Source organism: Monodon monoceros, unplaced genomic scaffold, assembly GCF_005190385.1.
Source record: "Monodon monoceros isolate NGI ecotype Baffin Bay Population unplaced genomic scaffold, NGI_Narwhal_1 Super_Scaffold_11, whole genome shotgun sequence".
In the NCBI taxonomy this organism is placed as follows: Eukaryota; Metazoa; Chordata; class Mammalia; order Artiodactyla; family Monodontidae; genus Monodon; species Monodon monoceros.
Window position 1 is genome coordinate 59670472 of NW_021703767.1, and position 17237 is coordinate 59687708.

A 17237-nucleotide genomic window follows, 5' to 3' on the forward strand; every position below is an offset into this window, starting at 1 on the left:
TTTATTAGCAACTGATCAGCAGCTTTCTGGGACATATCGGACAAGACATATGTTAGCAAAAAACTTGCGTCTAAAACCAAGAAACACAAGTAAGCTGAGTTTGGACCGTTAAAAGTAAATACAAAAGTAGTACATCACAGTCAAATACAGCAGCGTTCACCTGTCTGCAGTGCTATAGATCCATGGTTCCCAAATTTGAGCATGCACCGAATCACATGAAAGGCTTATTAAAAAAGACACCAGAGTTTCTGATCAATAGGTCTGGGGTAGGGCGCAAGAATTTTCACATCTAAAAAGTACCCCAGGTGATAATGATGCTGCTGGCTGGTGTTCACGCTTTGAGGCCCACCGATGCAGCTGGCTCTGAAAGCTGATAAAGAGAAGCTAATAAAGGTAGTTTAACTTAATTAAAAACAAATATGCACTAATTTATGACTTGGGGATAATAAATGTTTTTATAATGATGTTTCCCAAGCTTGGCTGTTCACTGGAATCATCTCAGGAGGTTTTTAAAATACTAATGTTTGTGTCCCGTCCCCAGGGTTTCTTATTTAATTGGTCTGGAGTGAGAATTGGGCACTGGGAATTTTAGAAGGTCCCCAGATGACTCTAATAACAGCTGAAGTTGAGAAGCACTACTCCAGAAGGCCTAAGAAAGAAAGGCTCCTTTCGCTGTATCTATTATTCTTGGAGTTTTTTCAATCTACCTTTGTATTTTATCAGCAAAAACAAACATTAACAGGATGAATACTTCAATATCAGTCCCAAAGGTTGCCAGTGAGCTAGTGGTAAAAGTTTTTGCATTGGTTCTCAACTCTGGCTGCACATTAAATCACCATGAGCAGCTTTTTAAAACGCCATGCCAAGGCATCTTAGAGGCTGAAAGGAATACAGAGGAAAAAAATAAAGAGCCAACCAGTTGGAGAATATTAAAGAAAATACACGTCAAAAGAACGTATTCACAAAGCAAGCAGATAACTTGACATTTCAGTAAGAGAAGGAATAACACGAAAATGGGTTTATATGCCATACAGGGATAGTATTTATTAAACACCAAGGTTTAAAAAGTGCGATACAGACGGAAGAATCTGCAATAATGCAAATGCATACAGATGACTTCACATAAATAAAATCAGTGATACCAAAAGATAATAATTATTTTGCCCCTACAACAATGAAGAGGCCCAAATGAAAGCTGCATAGCACACTTCCTACCACAGTGACTTACAACTGCAGGAGGAGGGAAGGTGTTATCTGAGAGAGCTCCCCAAGGAGTTACAGTGTGCTTCCCCCTCGCCACTCCCACCTCACTTAGGCTGAGAATTCCTATCATAGAGCCACGGAGCAGAGACCATTCAAAAACCAAGTTTAAAACAGAAACCAATATGTGAGATCAAACAGGTGCCTTGAAGAAAAATCTACCCTGAATGCATTGTAGATTCAAGGCTGGGAAAATGGATAGCAACGTTTTGTACTCAATTCTGTTTCAAACATTAAATAAACCAATAAATCAATGTTACTGCATTCAGATATTTAAGCTCAATCATTATTTTTTTGATATACATTACCATTACTGATAACATTTTCACATGTAAAGACTATGTAAGAATTTTACAATATATATAACCACCCTTACCTGCTTAAGCAAATATAAACAAATACTCCCACACTTACTTTTTTTTTTTTTTTTTTTTGCGGTACGCGGGCCCCTCACTGCTGTGGCCCCTCCCGCCGCGGAGCACAAGCTCCGGATGCGCCAGCCCAGCGGCCATGGCTCACGGGCCCAGCCGCCCCGCGCCACGCGGGATCCTCCCGGACCGGGGCACGAACCCGCGCCCCCTGCATCGGCAGGTGGACTCCCAACCACTGCGCCACCAGGGAAGCCCCCACACTTACTTTTGAAAACTATACATTCCCTTGATGGAAAAAGTGATGGACTACAGTGACTTCTCTCAAAAGGGGGTGTAAATTTTTCTGAAAGCCAGACTTTAGTCACACTGAGGCATTTTATTGTAAGTTATATGCAAAAACAGCTTAGTTCTTCAGAAAAAAATAAAATAAAAATAAAATAGATCAACATTTGAGATACACTGGACCAAAACAAAATCTGAATAAAGATGATAAAGATAAAAATATATTACTAAAAAAAAATCCTTGAATTTATTAGAATATAAAACTTTAATTTCCCTCTAGTCAAAATTTTATTCACAAGAGGCTATAGGTTGTTTGTTTGTTGGAAATCTATTTGAAAAGGTTAAAAATTAAAATAATTGCTTTATTTCTTTGTTCCATTAGTACTAAGTCACGAGATCTTTGTAAGTTGTATCTGAAAGAAGAACATAAAAACTTAAAAGCAGGAGCAGGGAAAGGGGAGTGGAAGCTCAAGAATATACTACTGAGAACAAACTCTACAACTCGACCTCACTTATGACACGTGGGTAGCAAGAGCAAACCAGCCTTCTTCATTTTGTTTCTCAATCTGTTGAACAAAGATGCAGAAAGGCTTTAGAAAGTAATCAGGAGCATGAAACCACTCAAGATTTACAATTATTTATACCAAGTACCTAGAACCAGTTATCTTACACCACTGAATGGTACTAAAAATTATTGCTACTAGCAATTTTTATTCTCTATCAGAGACACTCCCAAATATTCCCTGGTCAACAGATCCCCTTATTGATTTGGCAGGCCTAATTTTTTTTAAAAGAATCAATCCAGTATTTTATACAAACCAAAGTACAACTTTTAAAAATAACAAAAAAAGTTATTTGACCTTGGTAAATTAAATCTGTTACTAAATTCCAGAAATTAAGGGCAAATTATATAAAATAGTTTACGTTAAAGCTTTTTAAGAATATAAGAAACAACAAAGGACAAATCTTCCAGTGCTGGGCAATTGGAATATTCTGAGCTTACCGATTAATTTGGACTATAAATACTCAATGTTTATTGAGGCATTCACTATTTGGTCTAATTACTGAAGCTAGTAGTAAGAATAGCAAGGAAGATTCCCCCCTCCACCCCATCAAACAGTTGTTAGCTCACGTTTGCAAATGTAATGTTTATGATTTTAAAGACACCCTCACCAATCCCACTACTGGGCATATACCCTGAGAAAACCATAATTCAAAAAGAGTCATGTACCAAAATGTTCATTGCAGCTCTATTTACAATAGCCCGGAGATGGAAACAACCTAAGTGCCCATCATCGGATGAATGGATAAAGAAGATGTGGCACATGTATACAATGGAATATTACTCAGCCTTAAAAAGAAACGAAATTGAGCTATTTGTAATGAGGTGGATAGATCTAGAGTCTGTCATACAGAGTGAAGTAAGTCAGAAAGAGAAAGACAAATACCATATGCTAACACATATATATGGAATTTAAGAAAAAAAAAATGTCATGAAGAACCTAGGGGTAAGACAGGAATAAAGACGCAGACCTACTGGAGAACGGACTTGAGGATGTGGGGAGGGGGAAGGGTGAGCTGTGACAGGGCGAGAGAGCGGCATGGACATATATACACTAACAAACGTAAGGTAGATAGCTAGTGGGAAGCAGCCGCATGGCACAGGGATATCGGCTCAGTGCTTTGTGACCGCCTGGAGGGGTGGGATAGGGAGGGTGGGAGGGAGGGAGACGCAAGAGGGAAGAGATATGGGAACATATGTATAACTGATTCACTTTGTTATAAAGCAGAAACTAACACACCATTGTAAAGCAATTATACCCCAATAAAGATGTTAAAAAAATAAAAAATAAAGACACCCTCACAATTTGCTATGACTAATCAGTCAAAGGAACTATATTTTGCTGTATTACCAGCACAGAAAAACGCCTTTTGCAAAAATTTTGGATATACTGTAAGATGCTTAGTTTCTGTACATTCCTATAGCAAATCAGAACACATAAAAAATACGTAAGACATTTATTTACCCTTTGTGCCATAACCTCTCTACGTGTGGCACATAACCTCTCTGTGGCACACTCAGATTCAGCACACTGGGGCAGAGTGACAAGGAAAGTGACTGGCCCCAGCGCTCTGGCTATCCCAAGCCCTACACAGCCACAGCAAAGACTGAGGAAACCAGTATCTCAGTAAGCCCACAACCCATTCAAGGCACCCCTGCGTGTCTTGCCACACTATTTGGAATGCTCTGCCTGAAACAATAATGTCGATCTTTGTTGAAATCTTTTTGAATTTTACCTTATTCCTTAGTTACCCTAAAAAACAAAAGAAGTGTATGCTTATTTGTTTTTCCTAATGAAGGTGAATTAGTATTTCTTTTCTTCTGAGAATTTTATATTATCTTTAAGATAACAGGAATAATAATTAAGCATGGAAACTACTAAATCAGCCACCTCCCACCTTTGCCCTCCCAACCTCTAGACACATTTCACAATTACATTTTATCACATACCTCTGCTCTTGGATTAAGAGGTGTCAAGTGCCCACTTCCTGAGGTGGCATTTAATGGGGAACAAGAATTACTAGTAGCCCCTGGAGATCTATTTATGAGAAATAAAAGAGAGTGAGAGAGTAATCTATTATTATTCACCTTTAAAAATTATGTAAGACACAATTCTCAATACTGAGAAGAGCTTGAAAGGAATGGCTGACTTAAGTCCAAATGAGGTAAATTATTTGCAACATATTTTCACCAACCTAAGTCTTTTTTTTTTAATTAATAGATTTTCTTTTTTAGAGTATGTTTAGGTTTACAGAAAGACTGAATGGAATGTACAGAGACCATTAGAGGTCCATACAGATAAGTTTTTAACATTAAAAGAGGAAGAATGGATGTGCAGGGGTGGGGAAGAAGGCCAAGGTCGTGGAAGAGTAATGAGATGTGGAGCAGTGCAGTACTAGCATGTAGAGTGGACACAGAGGGCCAGGTACATCCTTGGTGTCACCATTTACCAACCACGTGACCCATCGAGGCAAATTGCCCAATTAGCTCTATGAGCTTTGGTTTCACTTACTGTAAAGGAGGAAAATACTATTGGTCAATTTACCCTGTCATATATTATGTGCTAATTTTGTAACCCTATACGCTCTACATATGTGCTCTACGCTCTACATATGTGCTCTACATATGTGCTCTACATATGTGCTATTACATACGCTCTATATATGTGCTATTATCCTATTTTTGTCTTCAATAGCCAACCCAATGCTTTTCTACTTAATTAAGGCTTGTTCCTCACTCTTCTTCTTTTTTCGTCCAAAATTCTCCTCCCCAATTACTTGATTTTCTCTACATGAGGGAATCTGTCTGAAACTAAGTCAGATATTATGCACTACCTTTTTTCACAAAGGGAATAAAACACAAACCACGTTCTTGATTTTAACCCTACCTTCTTGAATTTAGCCCACTGGTAGGAGAGACAGTACTGCATTTTGAGCTTTCTGGGGCTTCCGCTACTGGAATAGATACCTCAATCGTCCTCTTTCCTCCTTCTATAATATAAAAATAAGCATTAGTTTATTACCTTTCAATAAAATGAAAATTAAAATTTAACTTGATTTCTGTCTTACTGCAAATTATACATTATAAATTTGAGGGTTCTTTCTATATTTTTATCATCATGGACCACAAATACACTTCAAGGATTTTTTAAAAAACGAACTGTGGGACAAGAAACTTTAGTTCTTAGTGTCAATTCAGGAGCATGCCAGTTCCTAGAGAGCCAGAATCTTCAGACAAGTGGTATCATGTCAGATCTGCAAGTGAAAAACAGAAATTAAGAGCTAGCCCTAAAGAATAGGAGATCTTGGTGAGAGCGACTTATCTAAAGCTTTCCAAAAAAAAAAAAAAATGAAAAAGAAAGAAAATTTCTGGAGTTATGCAGTAAAACTTTAAATCTTCTAAATCTATTACATTATTACTGTTACTGAAGACGTTAAATTTGGAGGGGAAAGTTGGCTGAAGAGCTCGTATGGCCAAAGGCAAGTATAATTATGTACATTTTCAATATTTCAGAAGTAGATAATCAGTCAACAAATATTTACTAAGTATGTACTAATGAAAGGCTCAGGCAGTGCTCCTAAGAATCATGCTTAAAACCAGTAATTTCTGGACTTTAAGGGGTAATGAAGCTCTATTCAATTTTATAACATATTCCTTGGTTGCCCTAGAAAACAAAAGAGGTTCTGCATGACATATGATTTATTTTTATCTTTATCATTATAGCCCACAGAGGTTCCTGTGAAACCAATAATTTTACTTAAGAAAAGAATACCTTAGACAAATAAGCACTAGAATGGAAAGAACATGGTTGCAAATCTACCAGTTTACTTTAGAATTTCAGACAAATCACTCAACCTCTTTGTGCCTCGGTTTACTTATTTATCAAATAGTTGTATCAGCTTTGTCTACTCTGAAGGTATGTTGAAAACTAAATGAGCCAACAGAAATGAAAGTATTAACCTCAAAGAACTCCTGAAATAGATGTCTCATTTTATCACAAAATTATTCTTACGAGTGATCTGCTTTATTTTTTCTTCATTGCACTTAGCACTAACTGACATTGTCTCATGTATTTATTTGCTCATTTGTACTGCCTGCTCCCCAGCTTGAATCCCGGAGTAGTCAAGCTGGGCAGGGGCTTGTCCTGTTCGATGCAGTATCCCCAGTGCCCAGAACATGGTGGCACATCGTTGGTATTCACATATATTGAGTGGTTTCACTTATTTATTCTAGTCACAAGTTGCCTCTAGACTTTCTGACTATGACGAACGGTAGATAAAGCTGTAATGTGAAGGAGCCTAGAATAAACAAAGAGGAAGGACCTTAGGGAAATGCGTTATCTATCACTTTCCAGTAACTTCCAGACCACTCTGTTTTCCTGTTTTCTTTTTTTAAAATATTTATTTATTTATTTAGTTGGCTGCACCAGGTCTTAGTTGCGGCACTCGTGATTTCTAGTTGCGGAATACGTGAGGAATCTAGTTCCCTGACCAGAGATCGAACCCGGGCCCCCGGCATTGGGAACATGGAGTCTTAACCACTGGACCACCAGGGAAGTGCCTCAAATCACTCTGTTTTCTGGGTCTATAATTCAAAAAGGAAATAACTTCTGAGAGAAAGAGTCTTATTGGTAGATCCTTCATAGGTAACCCACTTCAACCAGCCACAGGCCATAGGAATCTCTCTAAAACAATGCTTGAACACCTCAGGGGGCACACCACTTACTGATACAGAGCTTTGTCTATTCCTGACAATTAGAACCTTCTCTTACACCGGGCCCAAATTAGTCTCTCTAGAACCTTCATGCAGCTCTACCCCTTGAGGGTCTTAATAATTCAATTTTTGGCGAAAGAGCAACTTGAGGTCTACTTCCTTTCATCAGTACCTTTTGGAATGTGATCGCTATGACAACTAATTTTTCAGTTACTTTCTATTGTTTAGAATCACCTGTAGCTTTCCACATTCCTAAACGTAACAATTAAATAGGAAGTTTAACTTACAAGTGAAAATGTTTTAATGGTTTTAACAGAATAATAACTTGTAATTTGTTGCTGATGAAATTCTAAATTATTTTGACGCTTATGTTTATAAATAGCTGCAGCATACGCCGTGAACGAATCATATACAGAACTAGATCCCATTTACATGTAGGGCAACTTAGGAACTCAGACACCACAGACTACCTGCAGGCACCACGGGATAGCTTTCTAGAAGCTAGAGAGGAGACCGGCCTTCTAGTCCCATTTCTGTCACTTAGGTCTGTTTCTTTCTACATAAAATTGAAGACACTGAAATATATGCGCTCTGAGATTTCTTTTAGCTAAATATATACTTGCAGAATCAAGAAAATGAAAATTTTCACGTGTCTAGGCTTTTAAATCATGAATTTGTGACTAACCAGTCCATGCTCCGAGAGGTGACCGAATAGGTGATACTGGTGGAGAGGAAGGATTCAAACCAACAAGTTTCTGCTGCTCTATTAATTGCAAGAGTTTTCCACGAGCCTCCATACTCTGTCGATTCAATTCTGCAATCCGTTCCTCCATGCTACTTGGTGTTAGAGGTTGTACTGCTGGAAAAGACTTAAAAAAAAAAAAGGACACAGACTCCATATTAAAAATAATACAAAGAACTATGACCTTTTGTAAAAACGAACTCTTCCACTAAGAGCCAGCAAATTAGTATTCATAGCCTTTGCTACATGTGAACTTGAATACTGGGCAAATAGTAATAGAATTTACAAACCTCTTAATTGAAAAATAAAGGCTAAAGTAAAGGGATACTAATCCTTCTAATATCAGTGCCACATAAGCCCTCTATTCCCTCTGTCCATGGAGAGTGTCTGTGGGACAAAGCAAAGCCTTCCTGCATCTCTTAGCGTTTGTTGAGCTGCACAAAGATCACACGAGCAAAGATACTACTCCGAGTGATTGACTTCTAACATCCCTATTAGAGACAGGTCTGGAGTTTGAATCACAATATACAAAAGAGGACCTGCGATAGTTGAAATAGATGCTTCTATAATTATAATCTTCATACACGCACTATGAGCTATTTGGCAAAGATTTCTAGGAATCTTATCACTCCTTCTGACCACGTGTCACCCTACCCAGGCCACTTTTGGCCTAATATACCTGATTCGAGAAGGCTGGTGACTGGAAAGGAATATGAGAGGTAGAGTAAAAAGGAGCCACCCAAGGAATATAATGTTAAGTTTGATTTGAAAATTCCTGAAAGGAATGTCACTCTTAAGTATTTCATTTAGTAAATATGTTCCTTTGGGGAAAAACAATTCCTACTAGAAGTCACTAATTTGTAGCTTATGCCCGTTAGTTAAAAAAGAGATAAGCAAAACAGCATGAATTAAAAATCATTTTGTAATTCTGATTATAATGAAAAGGGTGGTGAGGGCAATAGTACTGGATTGTCCTCTCTAGCCCAACTGTTATACTAATCGGAAAAGGGGGCAAGCTCCATCTTTAATTCTGTGGGCTTTTTAAAACCATGTTTAAAAAACATGTTTCAAATAATCTTCAAAACTCTGCATACACAGAAACGTCTCTGTTGACTAAAACTGAGGCAGCTTGTACTTACATACAACTGAAACGATCACTCCTAATCTCCGTCTCGGCTTCTTCTGCCAGTCCCTTCTGACTGCTACTTCTGTCACTCGATACCTGTATTGCCCTTATTGCCCATGAGCCAGTGCTGACAGAGATGGCCCTTACCCCCACCCTCTCCTAACCTTCCTCATGGAAGCCCTCAATCCACAGTTGGTTAAGCCCCTATGGAAGCGATCACTCTGGAATCCCTAATCCATGAAGCTGGCCAGCTCCTTCCCACGGCCCCGCCTCCCATCAGAACTCTGAGAGGCGCCACATTGGCTCATGACAGGGTAAAAGGAAGACTCTCCCGTCACTGGGATCTGCATGAGGGCGTGTGTTATCAACACTCCACAGCTGGAACTTAGAATCCCTTTGCTCCCCACAAACAAGGAAATGAAGGTTCACGTTGCCAGGTCAGCCCTCAGTTACGTAACTTACAAAATTCCAGCACGACAACATGCAGACTTTTGCTCCTCAAAGTGTAATCCTTGGACCAACATCACCTGGGAACTTATTAGAAACGCACAGGTTCTACCTCAGACCTACTCAATCAGAGTCTGCATTTTAGCAAGATTCCCAGATGATTAGTATGTACATTAAAGACTGGCTTTAATATTATTTAAAACATCATTTCTAAGGGAAAATGCATTCTGTGTCCTAAAAAATTAACTACTCACGAGCTGAGGGCCAACTACACATAATTCTCTTTTATGAGCCCCTTTAAGAGTAAAAATGATTTCAATTAAAACACAGTTATGTGGTAAACTTTCAAGACATATTTATTCTATATATTATATTTAAAACTTCATTCCTAGCTTAATTTTAGCTTTCCTACCTGTTTTACTTTTGTCCTATTTTCCTCATTCATTTCCCCATTTTAAATTTTATGTTGTACTCTTTTAATGCATGTGTGACATAAACTGATAAATAACCTCTACTTATTTTGTGATGAGGACCTGACACAGCATAAGCCATCTAGTACCAGCTTCAAGTACCAGGGTCACTTCTGGATGCTCCAGCAATATACTTAAATACCAATATGTCTGTAGGCAATCCTTAACTGGTACTCACAGAGGTCATGTTGCTGGCATGACTCGTCTCCTGTTTGTTAAACTCCCGAAGTCCATCCCCTTGCTCTCCCCCTGGCCCAATAATATTATTCAGATGTGCCTTGATAGCTGAATTCTGCAGTGTCAACTCAGCAATTCGTGCCATGATGTCCTTTCTTTGTATTAATGTCTCATTTGTTCTAAGCTGTTGCCCATCTCCCAACACTGGGGGTTCTTCTGAGAGTGCGGGGTTTCTTGATTGCTGAGTGCTTGAACGGGAATTGCAGAGGGGCTGTGAGGGGTTAACAAAAGGAGGCTGGGTTTTGTTCTGCAAATCTTCTCCCATGTGAGAGGCCCTCCACCTCTGAGTAAAGAGATGACTCTCTTCACTTGAATTCTGAATGTCTGTGCCAGTCTTCTTTTCCCAATTTTGTTCCTTCTCAATTATTTCCACGGTTGGAGGAATTCGTGGGGCAGGACGAGTTTGAACAGTCCTCCTCAATACTGTAGATAAAATTAAAGCATAAGAAACATGTACCACTTAACCACACTTGGCACTATAATCATCTCATTAGCCCTCCTTAGTAGTTAGAGAAATATTTCAATAGAAGGATTTGGTTTCTGAATGCCTCATTTATTTTAGCAGAGAACTTACCAGCAATACCAGCGCTAACAATGAAGTACAGAGTCTTTTATATTCCTTAGAGCTTTATCGGCATCCTTGTGAAAAACCATCTACCAAGTTCACATTTTAACACATATATTAACTCATACCTGGGAATCTTGGGGGGAGTATAGATATATAATGTAAACTGAGGATGGGCAGGGGAAGCATCTCTGAAGAAGTAAAGTTTTTAAATGATTACATATGTGACAGAAAGTAGAGCAAAGAACATTACAGTCAGAGAGGACAACATATGTGAAGGCCCCAAAATAGGAAACAGCAAAGAAAGGAGGCCAGTCTGGCTGTAGCATAGCAACAAGGCAGAACTGGGAGTATACGAAACCAGACAGGCATACAGGGCCATTTCTTGCAGAGCTTTTAAAAGCCATGTTAGAAATTTTATAATTTAATCCAAGAGCAATGAAACCTGGAGGTTTGGGAATAACTCAATTTACATAATTTACGTTTCTTAAATTCTGTCGATAATTGGAAGGTCCAGGAATAGAAGTAGGGAGACCAATAAGCAACTGTAGTAGTCAAGAAGAAAGATGATGGTAGCTTTGACTAAGGTATGTTTGCTATAAAGATGGAGAAGTAGATACATTTGAGAAATATTTTGGCAATAGAACTGAGAGTGATGAACTGAAAGTAGGGAGTGAGGGAAACGCACAGAGCAAGATGGCATGCACAAGGAATGGATGGTGATGCCATTTACTGACATGGAGAAGACAAGGAGAACAGATTTGGTGGAAGGAGGATTATTAAGAATTGTTTCGAACATGCTAAGTTTAAGGTGCCTATATATCCATCCAAGCAGATGAAACATGGGTCAGAAACTTAAGAGACTATCTAGGCTAAGATCCCAAACTGGAGGTCACTGGGCATATACTGGGTTTGCCAAAAAGTTCATTCAGGTTTTTCCGTAACATCTTATGGAAGCCACAAGAACGAGTGAGATTATTTAGAGAGAAAGAATAGAGTGAGAGAAGAAACCAGTAACAAGACACGAAGAACTCAACATTTAGAGTCAGATAAAGGAGGAGAAGCTAGCAAAGCAGACTGAAATGGAGCAGCCAGAAAGACAAAGAAATATTACAAGAATGTGGTTTCAAGGAAACAAAGAGGCAGTGGTTAACTGTGTGTAATTTTACTGTAAGACCTAGAAACATAAGGACAGAAAGCGTACAGCGGAGTTAACAACACATTGGCCACTGGAGCCCTTAGCAAGAGTGATTTAGGTAGAATGACAAATTTGAGAGTGAATCGGGGGAATAGATGCTTCTATTTCAAGACTACAGACTGAGCATACATTTATCTCGCCTTCTTTAACTGACAGTAAGGAAATATAAACACAAATAAACTCACACCAGTAAAGATAATGGTCTGGGGAGAAGCAGTAGCAAACTAGATATTTCCACATTTCTGGAAGACTGAGAGTGGATGGGAAGTGTGTGAAAGAATGAAATTGTGCAGAAGCCACAGTCCAGAATATGTCTATTAATTAAAAGGAAGCTACAGGTAAAGCCAATTTCTTTTGGGGAGTACTGAAAAGGCTGCAGGCTCAAAGCTGACAGGTACAGAGAAACAGAAAAGTAGGGCTAAACTGGGGAATTACTTGAAAGCTTGTCTTTTATACAGTGATGTCAGTCAACCTGTTGCTCACCACTTCCGACACCCATCCTTGGAAACAACAACAAAAAAAAACAGGGTTGGGAAGAGCAAATGTGGTAGACCCAATTGAATAGCTGGATCCTGCTTCCATATGCTACAGGAAGCCTGCAGTTAACATCTCACGCCCATATGCGCAAAGCAACTACTTAAGGCAAAACATATTGGGAAAACAGACCTAGCCTTACCTACATCATAGAGGAGAAAACTTATGCCAGCTACCTATACTATTCAACCTAGTCATTTATTCTTAAATATGAATGGACAATAAAGGATGACCAGACATTGAGGAAAGCCAGTAGCACAAAAAAGAAAAGCCAGGGTAGATAAATAGAACAAACTAAGAAGAGAAGAAAGAAAATTCAGGTACAGAGGAAAATGTAACAAAATTTTAACTGGTTTCCTCGGAAGAGAGTTTCTGGAAGATATTGCATTCATAATGAGCAGCAATGGAAAAAAGGACAATCAGAAAATAAGAAAGGGTCCTTGATTGGAAATTAAAAATATGGTTGGTGAAATACAAAAATGTAAAAGTCAGGCTTGAATTTAAAGTGAAAAATACTTCCAAAATATAAGAAGGAAGATATAAGGCCAAATACATGAGAAAATAATCCAGAAGGTCAACATATAATTTCCCCAAACTGCAGAAAGTCATGTCTTCTGACAGAAAGATCCCACGGGTGCCTCACAGTAATGAGGAAAAAACCCACATTTAGATACACCCTGTGCAATTTCAGAATAAAAATAAAGGGATCCTAAAAGCTTCCACAGAGAAAGAGTAGGTCAAAAATACAAAGAAATAAAATTTCGATATGAAATCAGACATCTTGACTGCAACACTGGATAATAAAAATCAATGGAACAATGCCTTTAATTTCTCAGGAAAAGGGACTAAGGACCTAGAATTCTATTTCTAGCCAAATCATCAATCAAGTATAAGAGAAAAATGACAATATTTTCAGATTTTCGAAAACTCAAAGTTTACCTTCTATATACCCCTTCTGATGTCTTCTTTCAGAAAATTGAGGGAGAAAACCAAAAAAGAGGGAGAAATGGAATCTAGGACGCAGCAGATCCAAACCAACAGAGTGATAACAGGGACTTCCCTGGTGGTCCAGTGGTTAAGAATCTGCCTTCCAATGCAGGGGACACAGGTTCAATCCCTGGTGGGGGACCTAAGATCCCACATGCTGCGGGGCAACTAAGCCCACGTGCCGCAACTACTGAGCACACGAGCCACAACTAGAGAACCCATGTGCCACAACTACAGAGCCCACGCGCTCTGGAGCCTGCACGCCACAACTCGAGAAAAGTCCATATGCCACAACGAAAGATCCCACATGCCTCAACGAAGATCCTGTGTGCCACAACTAAGACATGACACAGCCAAAAATAAAATAAATAAATATTTTTTTTAAAAGTGTGATAACAGCAAGTCCCAGGATAAGAGCTGTGCAACAGGCCCAGGAAGCAATCCGTTGAGACTGGAATAGAGGTTGGTGGGCTCTGGGAAGGTATCTCTGGTGTCAAAGTGGAATGACTAAAGGACATGTAAATGAAACGGGTGAAGGCACATTATACTTTTGTCAACAAGACGATAAAAGCAATTTGAATCTTCAGGCAAAATAAAAACAGAACAAGAAAATCACAGTATAAACACAGAGCCAAATAAAACATTCTGAGCAAATGATGAAGTGAAATAAAAATTCACCTTGACCTTCATACTATGAACTTTTTCCTTTTGTGTGGCACAAGGACTGATAGTAACAATGGACCCAAAAAGAAAATGTAATTGTTATTTGTTTTCAATGTCAGTATCCATCTATAGATGAGACAGAGAAGATATAATGGTAATGGAACATTGTAAATGTTAACAAACTTGATACTACCAAAGGAAAGGTAAAGGTGACTGAAGATGGGAGGTGGAAACAAAGGAGAGGAAGAAGGAAGGGAGGGGAGTTAGTGTTCTCCTCTCATAGCAGAGAGCGAATAGATACTGCCTGAAGTTAATGAAAAAGAAATAGAAAGTATTTAAAGTCATGAAGTCCTGCAACAGAAGAAATAAAAATAAAAATATAATTATCCAAATTAGACAGAGAAGAGAGGCAGGTGTTAAGATGAATTAAACCCTTTTCTTTAATAAGGGAGAGTCTATAATGATTGTGTAAAGTTGATACTTCAAGAAAAGAGATGTGAAAATATTTTATGTTAATTATTAAGACCACCATCAGATAAACAGAAATCAAACTGGGATAAAAATAACTGCCTCTTGCGGTAGGCCTAGAGGTGGAGGAGGAGGAGACCCTTGTACGTGCTTTTTTTAACCACCTGCAAATATGAATTAAATTAATACTTTAAAAAGTGAATGGAAGATAAGAAAGTGAAAACAGCATATGTATACCACTCTTTCAAGAAGCATGGTTATAAAACAAAGTAGAAATTGATTAGTAGCTAAAGGAAAGTATTTATGATGGGAAATTCTAGAACAACACTGTCCAATATGGCAGCCTCTGGTTATATGTGACTATTCATATTCAAACTTTAATTAAAATTAAATAAAATTTAAAATTCAGTTCCATCAGTCACAGTAGCCACATTTCAGGTTCTCAGCAGTCCCATAAGGCTAATAGTGGCTACCATATTAAATGGGGGAGATACAGAACATTTTTTATCATCACAGAAAGTTCTATTGAACAGTTGTTCTAGAGCATAACTGAACACTGATGATGCACCCTATGTACCTCTCATCTCTGCATGTTCAGTTTAACTGAACAACTCTTTACATGTGAGCATTCCAAAGAAAATGCTGAAAAGTATGTTAATAAAACTTCACCAATTCAGAATACATACTCCAAGGTAGTTCTATCTGCACACTGTAAAAGAAATGTGCAGTGTTATTTTCAATGCAGAACCTGCTGAAGATGCTAACAAAATGTTGTCTAGAGCAATTCCTGAATAATTTGCTTGCACAAACAGTTAATATATTTGCAGAGTAAAAATATTTATTATAATTATTTCTTTAAAAGGATTTCAAGCTACCTTGTTATCACCAATGAAAAATAATTTACAATATCTCATAAGAGATCATTAGGCAAGCCCATTAATAACATGCAAACATTTGAAAAATAAGGAATGAAAAGCTAACTTGCACAGAAATCAGAACTGAAATTATATTTCGTAAATCTAGCCAATGTTAATAATACTTACTAGACTTCTAAAGAGGAAATATCAAATCACAGAACTGTAGAGCTGGAAGGACATTAAAGATAAAGGAAAAGACTCTCATTTGAGAGACAGGAAAACTAAAGTCCAGGAGAGGTATCTTAGCCCCATGACGACAGCTAGTCACTGGACCAGCAGGCCAAGACTCCAGCACTTTTGACCCTCAGCCTAGCGCTGTCCCCCTGCACCACACAGATCTGACAAACTCTACATTTGCATTGTAAATGCTAAAACAAATTTTATAACAGCAAGGATTTGTCATTTTCTTTAACCTCTTATGGTCTTTTCACGTCCTCTAAGGGAAACGAAGTGCAGAAAATCTGACAAATTCTGTATGTCCTAATGACAATAAAAATTATTCTTCTGTTCCTCTACATAAAAATATAAACACTCTTTTTAAAGAAAGAAAAATTTAGGCAAATCAGGGCTGAATAACATTTTTCTAAAAACTTTGGAGGAACATCTAAGGTAGTTTTTTTGATTGAAGAACTCTTCTGAAAATGAAATGAAAGCTATAGCTCCAGAAAAATGTACATGTGGACAAATAAACATAATTTTCCAAACAGTGAAGGAGTCCATGGAACATCTGAAGACCATCCATGAGCTCCAAGTTTTAAGAATCTATGAGCTAAGGATTAATAATAAATTTTTAAAATATTATTCAAAGTTCTCTTTATATGTGCTGCAAAAGTAATTCTAAAGCTACTTTTAATTATACATAGGCTTTCATTATAAAATTCTCCAAGCTGACTGAGCTAAAAACTTTTGCTAAAAAAGAGGTTAATAATCAGATCTGACTTACAAAATCCTCTAAGTCACAGTTCCTGTCTTTCCTTGGTTAAACTTTCCTTACTCTCCGGAGTACAATCTCCCCTTGTTTCTTACCCCTTCTTGTGGCCCTGGACCATAGACACAAATGGGATTCCCCTTACTCTGCATATTTATTGCTGAGGACTTTGGTCCTTTGATCTGAGTTCAATTAATATTTACAATGTCTGATGGAACAGACACATAATGAAATTCACTGTCACATTTCACCATAAGTGTAATACACATGATATAAACCACCCTGAAAGACCCTCCTTCAGCTTAAAGATTAGGTATGGTAATCAGTATCTTTTAAAATTCTGTTTATCAGGGAAAAATGAACACAATATTTTAGATATATGAAGCATAAAAAAAACAGCTGCCTTATAGCTTTAGAAGAAGCCTGCTTACCATCCTGCAAAGGACAGAATTCTGAGTTGCTCTTCTGCCTGGGTGGTGTTAACAATACCGCTGGCTCAAATATATGCCCTGGAAAACTGCTGGCCAGATTCCTGCTTTCTGGAGGGTTTGGCACCTGAGACAGTTTAACAGGCAAATCTTCCTGTGGCAATTCAACCATATCTTCCCCTCTGAACATCAATGGCACGGAGACATTAGCATTTACAGCTGGACCCTCTGAAGAAGATGAGAGGCTATGAGTACTCAAAGGAATTATGAGCGCATTTCAGGTGTTTATACTTAGATGCATTTCCACAGAGGGCAAAATCACGGAGCCTCGGGAGCCTT

The 17237-nt window shown here is 38.2% G+C and overlaps 2 protein-coding genes across 2 annotated transcripts in view; both read right to left on the bottom strand.

Moving 5' to 3' along the window:
- Positions 1-5447, bottom strand: part of CFAP44 (cilia and flagella associated protein 44) — a 161258-nt gene extending 155811 nt beyond the window's left edge. The window contains exons 1-2 of the mRNA XM_029215118.1: positions 5363-5447; positions 4426-4513 (exon numbers count right to left, since the gene is read on the bottom strand). The gene's annotated coding sequence lies outside the window, so the exon portion shown is untranslated. The remainder of the gene's footprint in view (positions 1-4425; positions 4514-5362) is intronic.
- The window catches only part of SPICE1 (spindle and centriole associated protein 1), a 61749-nt gene continuing 46689 nt past the window's right edge, over positions 2178-17237 (bottom strand). Inside the window, exons 13-18 of the mRNA XM_029215127.1 lie at positions 16902-17126; positions 10152-10633; positions 7874-8057; positions 5363-5465; positions 4426-4513; positions 2178-2479 (exon numbers count right to left, since the gene is read on the bottom strand). Of these exons, the coding sequence (XP_029070960.1) occupies positions 2426-2479; positions 4426-4513; positions 5363-5465; positions 7874-8057; positions 10152-10633; positions 16902-17126 (1136 nt within the window). The 3' untranslated portion in view covers positions 2178-2425. The remainder of the gene's footprint in view (positions 2480-4425; positions 4514-5362; positions 5466-7873; positions 8058-10151; positions 10634-16901; positions 17127-17237) is intronic.